General features: G+C 39.0%; 1 protein-coding gene across 1 annotated transcript; it reads left to right on the top strand.

Moving 5' to 3' along the window:
* Positions 1 to 3,892: 3,892 nt before the first annotated feature.
* On the top strand, positions 3,893 to 6,247 carry LOC145585025 (microtubule-associated protein RP/EB family member 1A-like). Its single transcript, XM_081641788.1, has 6 exons — positions 3,893 to 4,130; positions 4,246 to 4,401; positions 4,516 to 4,622; positions 5,274 to 5,484; positions 5,566 to 5,679; positions 5,804 to 6,247. Exons 1-6 carry the CDS (start codon positions 4,023 to 4,025, stop codon positions 6,062 to 6,064), a joined length of 957 nt encoding a protein of 318 aa, XP_081497914.1. The 5' UTR covers positions 3,893 to 4,022; the 3' UTR covers positions 6,065 to 6,247.
* Positions 6,248 to 7,510: the final 1,263 nt, after the last annotated feature.

Below are 7,510 nucleotides of genomic sequence, written 5' to 3'. Positions count from 1 at the left end.
AATGCTGCAGCCGGAATAGGTTGGTAACAATCCAACGTCACAACAGCTCAATTTGATGAATATAGCAGCCACGTATCCGAAGAACAAAGTACCTTTGCGGCTGGGCTTGAGTATGAACCAAGCAGCCCACAGCCGCTTGAATTAATGAACGAAGCATCCATACAGCCGGCTTGAGAATGCACAAAGCAGCCCTTACAGCCAGCTTTGAGGATTAAAAAGCAGCCCGGCAGCCGGGCTTGATGAAGAACAGAACATCCCACAGCCGGGCTTTTTGAAGGACAAGGCAACCTCTAGAGCCGGACTTAAATTGAGGCACAAAGCAGCCCCTGCAGTCGGCTTTTGTGATGAGCAAAGCTACCACTACAGCCGGGGTGAACTGGCGAGGGAAGCTACTCAAACAACCGGAATTGAGGTTGAACGAAGCAACCATGCCGCCTGCCTATATAAATTTCTTGTTTGAGAATTCACGCAAGCTTTTTGCCGAATGTATATCAGTGTCACTTATGAGAGAAACAAAAGACGGGCTCACTATAATAATAGTGGAGTACATACGACTGCTATGTAAGTTGCTTGGTATTAGGGGTTTTTTTTTTTTTTTTTTTGAATCATAATAATGATAAGTAATATATCAACCATTGCAACCGGCTTTGATAAAAGAACAGAGCAGACATGGCAACCACTCGATTGAGACATGAAATAGCCATGCTTAAGTGATGCATACAACAGCCATCACAGCCGGCTAGATTGATAAACAAAACAGCCCTGCGGCCAGCCTCAACTTGGGAGCAAAGTAGTCCTGCAGCCGGACTTAATTGAAGAACAAAGAAGCCCCTTCAGCCGGCTAAATTGACGGGCAATGCTTCCCCATGCCGCCTGCATTACAACTATGTTGGGCTGACTATGGATGTATACATTAAAGTACAAAATAAAGGCAACCGGTACAATATCCGTTTCCATTGTTGCTTTCAATACCATCATTTTCGGACTAGGAGGAGCTTGCTATTCAACCGTTTGGGTGAATATGTGACAGCATTCTCAAGTCTTTATTTCATATAGGCGGCCATGGGAGGCCGGGTGACTAAGCTTCAAGAACAAACTTGCTCTTATCAGATTACACTAACGGCAATGCCAGCTGCCGCATTGATCAGGTGCCAACCTGATGCCGCTTGTATATAGAGCTGGTGCTTGCCGCTTCACTCACTTTATTGCACAAAATATAGACGTCATTATCCGGGCTTAATAAGCCAATGACATAGCCGGTTTTAATGCAGAACAAAGCAGCCGTTTGACAATCGTGTCACTGAGTCTGTAGCTTCGTTTGGCTTAGTTGCCGTTTGACTAAGCTCATAATAATTTTTTTTTTTTTAAACATCATAATAATGATGAATATAGTAGCATTGCAGCCATGGCAGCCGTTTAATTGAGGCACCATTCATGGGTCTTACCGGCTGACACTATTGAAGCAAAGCTACCCCATGCCGCCTGAGTACACTAATGTAAAAGATGATGCTCAGCCGGCACAAAGTCCGTCTGTGTATGCTAACACAAGAAAATAGCTTGGCCGCTTGTGTATGTTAACACAAGAAAATAGCTTGGCAGCTTATCCAAGATTAAAATCAAGCGCTTGTGTATGGCTAGGCGTGGATTACGTCTGACCATTGTTCCCCCGAGGAATCTCTTAAATGATTTCCGGTTGGGGTGGTGATGATCCACTTACATGAAAGAGTGGCTTTTGATCTTACACATAAATGCTCATATAGCCGCCTATCTCCACTTGTACATGTGAGCTTCAATGTGATATGGTATTAAATAAATACCGCCTGAGTCGACTATTGAGCCGCCAATATTATTCTCTTGAGTCAATGCAAGAATAGAATATGGAGTTTAATAAATTAAACTTGATGGCTGTCAAAAATTTGGGAGTGTGGAAATGCATGAGTACACTTGCCGCATGCATATACCCCCACTAATTACAAGAGTTTTCTCTTGAAAATCAATTGTATAATATTATGTATATAATATTACAATTGGTTTGATGTTGATAGTATCAAACTTATCAATCAAAGATAGCATGAAGGCCGGCTGTATGATCCGGATGGGTGGCCTGAGCATGCGGCCGGCTCATTAAATGAGTCGGATTAAATTATTGGAGTTGGCCAATTTAGCCGTCTCTCCCCTAATAAAATTTAGATTAAACGACATTGCCCTTTAACCTTCAAATATGCATGACTTAGTCTGACAGGCCTTTTTGGCCGCCTGACTCTCAACATTCAACCTCACGACGCCTGATGTACTTGACATCCGGCCTCATGATGCCTGCTGCCTCCCAAATGAGGCTTCCCTCTTGAGTCGGTGATCCACAACCGTTGTGCCATTACAAATGTGTCTTCCCACAGACGGCGCCAAATGTTTTGGGGTTTTTTGTACGTACCCGAATGGAGGGCGTGTACGTCCCTCGGGAGACAGATCCGCAATGCAACACTCGAACGGCCCGGACACTTGCAAAACAACGGACCCCGGGGGGGGCCGGAGGTCCGCCTCCGACGATCAAGTCAGTGATCGAAATAATGTATTTTAGAGAGAGAAAGTAGAGAGAAGGGAGAGTAATTGTGGGGGGCATTGCCCTTGGAGAGAGAATTGGATCCCTTGAAACTGATGTAAAGATCAGTATTTATAGAGCATTGGGATACGTGCCTCTTAGGTTATTTAACCTAAGTAGATTGGCTTTCCCATCATTTTACGGTTTCTAGGGTTGTGGGCTTAGAGCCCATTTTCACCCTTCTATTATTGAGTGACACGTGTCATGCTCTAATTGGCTCATTGAGCGCTGAGCTTGCAGACAGGTGTCGAGGTGGCATTGGTCCACATATAGGGGGTATTTTTACCCCAAACATATCAGGTATGATGAGGGTAAGGATTCTCTCCCTATAGATGACTCTTTCCCTGATGACCACTTGTATGCAGTTGTAGAGCAACACCCCTGGTATGCTGATTTTGCTAATTATTTAGTGGGTGGTACTCTGCCTCCTAAATTGTCCTACCAACAGAAGAAGAAGTTCTTTTATGATGTTAATCATTATTTTTGGGATGATCTTTTTTTGTTTCGTGAGTGTGCAGATGGATTATTTCGCAGGTGTGTTCCCGAATGGGAAGTTCACGGTATTCTTACTAGTTGCCACACCTCACCTTATGAAGGACATCATGGTCCCACCAAAACGGTGGCCAAGATTAATGAGTCGGGTTTTTATTGGCCCACCATGTTTAAGGATGCTAACACTTTTGTGCAGGCTTGTGACTCCTGCCAGAGGACTGGCAACATCTCGCGGCGGCATGAGATGCCTCAAACTGGAATTTTGGAATTTGAAATTTTTGATGTTTGGGGTGTAGATTACATGAGACCGTTTCCCTCTTCAAGTAGGAATCGCTACATACTTGTCGTCATTGACTATGTATCCAAGTGGGTTGAGGCCATTGCCACTCCTACCAATGATGCCAAGGGGTGTTGGTGCTTTGTGTGTTGTATTGCAGTCTGCTTTGGATTGTGGTGATTGTTGTTGATGATTGTTTATATTATATTTTATACCTTTTACAAAATAATAACAAATTTAATTACAAGAAATTTAAATTATAAATTGTAACATATATTAGTGATAGTTAAATGTAATAATTTGGGGTATAGTCATGACCCAAAAAGGGGCAAAAACTATTATGTATTAAAAGAGGTGGACGAATGCTTGAAGCATTTTATGGTGGGGGCCAGGCGGCCCAGGCCCAACAACAATTGAACATTCAAGAATCGAACTTTAGCACTAAAGGGCCTAACGGCTAGAAATCACAGAACCAAAATTTTGAATTTTCAAACTAATTATTATATTAAAAATCAAAAAAAGAACGATAAAAAGGGATCGGCGCCCAACCATAAAAAAAAACGGCAATTTTCTCAGACGCGCTTCTTCAACGGATACTAACAAAACCCAATTTCCTCTCCTGAAGCCGAGTGAAAACATCGGAGAGTTTGAAAAATGGCGAGCAACATAGGAAACATGGATTCAGCGTATTTTGTAGGCAGATCTGAAATTCTCTCATGGATTAATTCTACCCTGCATCTCAATCTCTCCAAAGTCGAAGAGGTACAGTTCTCCTCTCTCCTTCTTTTCCTTCAATTTTTTTAATAAATTCTTGGATTAATGACGGATTGTAAAATAATACAAAAAAGTGTAATATTAACGACCCGGTAAATTTCAGGCGGCTTCAGGGGCAGTGCAGTGTCAATTGATGGACGCTGCGCATCCGGGGATGGTACCGATGCATAAGGTCAATTTCGAGGCGAAAAATGAATATGACATGATTCAGAACTATAAAGTTCTTCAAGATGTCTTCAATAAACTCAAGATTACTAAGGTACTACTCTTTTATTAATTTTGTTTCTTTATTCTCCCAATTATTGTTTTATTATTTTAAAATTTTCTGTTTTATAATTTTTTTGTTTTTTTCTTTTTCGATGTGGGACTTCAGCATATAGAAGTTAACAAACTCATTAAAGGGAGGCCGTTGGATAATCTTGAGTTTATGCAGTGGATGAAGAAATATTTTGACTCTGTTAACGGTGGACTTTTCCACAGGTAATTCGTTTATCGTAGTTATCATCCTTGTATATCTACGAAGTATTAGTTTTGTTTTTGTTGGAGAAACATGCTATTGATGTTCATAAGAATCACCTAAATGTATAATTGATTTTTTTTTCTAGATTTTTTTTTTTTTTGAGGAAATTAAAAAGTGGCAATATTTACTATTTAGGTTGGCAGGTCAATTTTATGTGCAAATGTCATATTTGTGGTAGGTGGGAATTATTTTTTGTTCAATTTGCTCATATGGGTTGAAAGTTGAGTTAAGTAATACAGTCCAAAATTAAAATTTCATGGAACTAGGAATTATTCGGTATGTATTTTTTGAGAACAAAAGGACTGCATTAATTAAATTAAAAAATTATACAGAATTATTATGATATGAGAAAAATGGTTTTAGAATGTGCTTACTGACATTTTTCAAAAAACTGTATCATGATAGATAGAACTAATCATCAAAAAGTTGATACAATGATTAATTTTAGTATAATCGCAATTCAAATAATTCAAATGTGGCCTATTTTTAAGGGATGCGTGCTATATAGGTTTGGATAGTTTCTGTTTCTTTTTTACATTTTAGAAGACTGAAAGAAATTCTTGTGAATGATAGCTGAATGCAAAAATGTTGATTCTCTTTGTGAATGATAGTTACAATCCTGTGGAAAGGAGAGAAGGCAGGAAAGTGGTCAGAAAATCAGCAAACCTTCAAGTTTCTGCGAAACCGAACACTTCTAGCAACAAATCTCATTCATCTCACAGCAACAGGAGAGCTGATATGTGTTCTACTAACACTAATAACCAGTCTCTTAGAGCTGCCAAACCCAGCTCTACTACTGCTGTTTCTGTATACGAAGAACAGGTAATTAAGCCATTATGGTATTGAGATTGTGCACTTTGACTTAATATAGTTCATGAATCTAATTTGAGACTGATGAACCAGATCACAGAGCTGAAGTTATCAGTTGACAGTCTTGAGAAAGAGCGTGATTTTTATTTCTCAAAGTTGAGAGACATTGAAATTCTATGTCAAACACCAGAGATTGAGAACTCACCTGTATGTGTATTTCTTATAAACCCACTTGTACATCCTATTTTTGTTGTGTTTGGAATCAAAGAAATTTGATGGTGTGTTATAAGGACTGCAACCTGAGATTTTCTACAATGTTTTTGTTACTTAGATTGTGGCAGCAATGCAGAAGATATTATATGCTACGGATGATGAAACATCTGTGGTGGGTGAAGCACAAGCCATAGTATCACAGCACATAAAGCATTTAAGTCCGATAGTTGAGGTCTCAGAAGAGAGTACAATGGTTGAAAATCAGAAGCGGAAAAGCATTGATATCGATACTCCTACAAGCGGAAAACAGCCTCAGAGGCAACGGCTTTCTGATGTCTCTAACATTCAGTGCAGCGGATCTCCTCTTATTAGCTTTTAGAGGATCTGATCATGTTTCATAACTTTTGGAACTACATCTTTTGACTTGACACTGTGTTGGTACCTGGACTGTTGAAAGCTCGAGCAGTCTATACCTTGTGGTTTGGTTGTATGTGTGTACTTGTGCAATTACTCATCTATCAAATGATATTAGCCATTATGTTAAGAGCAATAAATATTTTCCATTGACAGCCCGATATCAATGCTGCTTTCATTTATTGTTCAACAATTCAAATAAGTTTAGATAAACCAAAGTCAGAAACCCAAATACTAGTACAAAAACATTGTTTATTTATTTATGAAAAAATTGATTCTAATACTCCCACCTTTGATCGATTCGCGAATAATATTCACAACTATTGATTATTATTAATCTACCTTTGGAATACTATCTCACCTTGACCGCCTTAGAACTTTAGCGTTATAAGTTTATACTAGTAAGCACATGAGACAGTACAAAAAATACAAAAAGAATCTCCTTTGACAAGGCTAAAAAAAAGAAAACGTAGAACCAGCACATGTGAGATCGAGTGAATGAGCCAAGTTGCAAGGCTGAAGCTGTCATCAAGCCTTTAATGACGTATGTCTGATGCAATTAATCAAATAGATCCATTGTATTACATTTTTAGAAATACGGAATATAAGTATAAAAGCAAAAACACGTAGTTTTGCTGGAAGAAAAAAAAAAATTTAATTAATCAAAGATTGAAACATTCTGTACACTTCGGATCGTAGTCAGCATTTGCATCGCTGATTGAACTCTACATGTCTAACAGCTGTGTAGTCAACAAGAATACTTTAAATATATCAGCTTTAAAGTAAAAGAGTAGAAGAAAGTAGAGCGAAATTTCTGACTTATTAGATCGAACAACAGCTTTCATACCATATATAAACGCGCCGTTGGTGCTAATAATCTTATATAAATAGGCCGCCAAAAACCATACAGTGAAAACAAACCAATCAATCAATCGATAAATAAATATAAGACTCTCTGATCTAACTCATAAGTTGCGTAGATTTGCATCAAGCTTAAGGATTAAACAAGGAGATTACAGCAAGCATGAAGAACAATAGACAGGTAATGGTAATGGTGGTGATGCTTTTGTTTGCTCTACTGATGATGAGGCAGGTGCAATGCAGGACGATTCGGTCACCGGTAAGCTATAACTGCGAGCAAGGTGGCGCAATTGAACAGTCGTCGAACGCTGGAATGACGATTAAATTTGCCGGCACGTCGGAATATTCCAGTAGTGTGGGAATAGGTTATGTCACAAACAACTTGAGGTCGGTGTTATCTTCTGGTCCTAGTAGAAGAGGCCCTGGCCATTAGCGGGAGTATTAGGGGCAAGATCAAATGTAGGAAGTATTTATATATTTCATCTAGAAATAATTTTTAGTATCCTATTGCACAACTTATAAAATTTTAAATACTAAGCTATAATTAACC

Source organism: Chenopodium album, chromosome 16, assembly GCF_948465745.1.
Source record: "Chenopodium album chromosome 16, dcCheAlbu1.1, whole genome shotgun sequence".
Lineage (NCBI taxonomy): Eukaryota > Viridiplantae > Streptophyta > Magnoliopsida > Caryophyllales > Amaranthaceae > Chenopodium > Chenopodium album.
The sequence above is the reverse complement of the archived record's forward strand: the minus strand, read 5'-3'. Positions and strand labels throughout refer to the sequence as shown.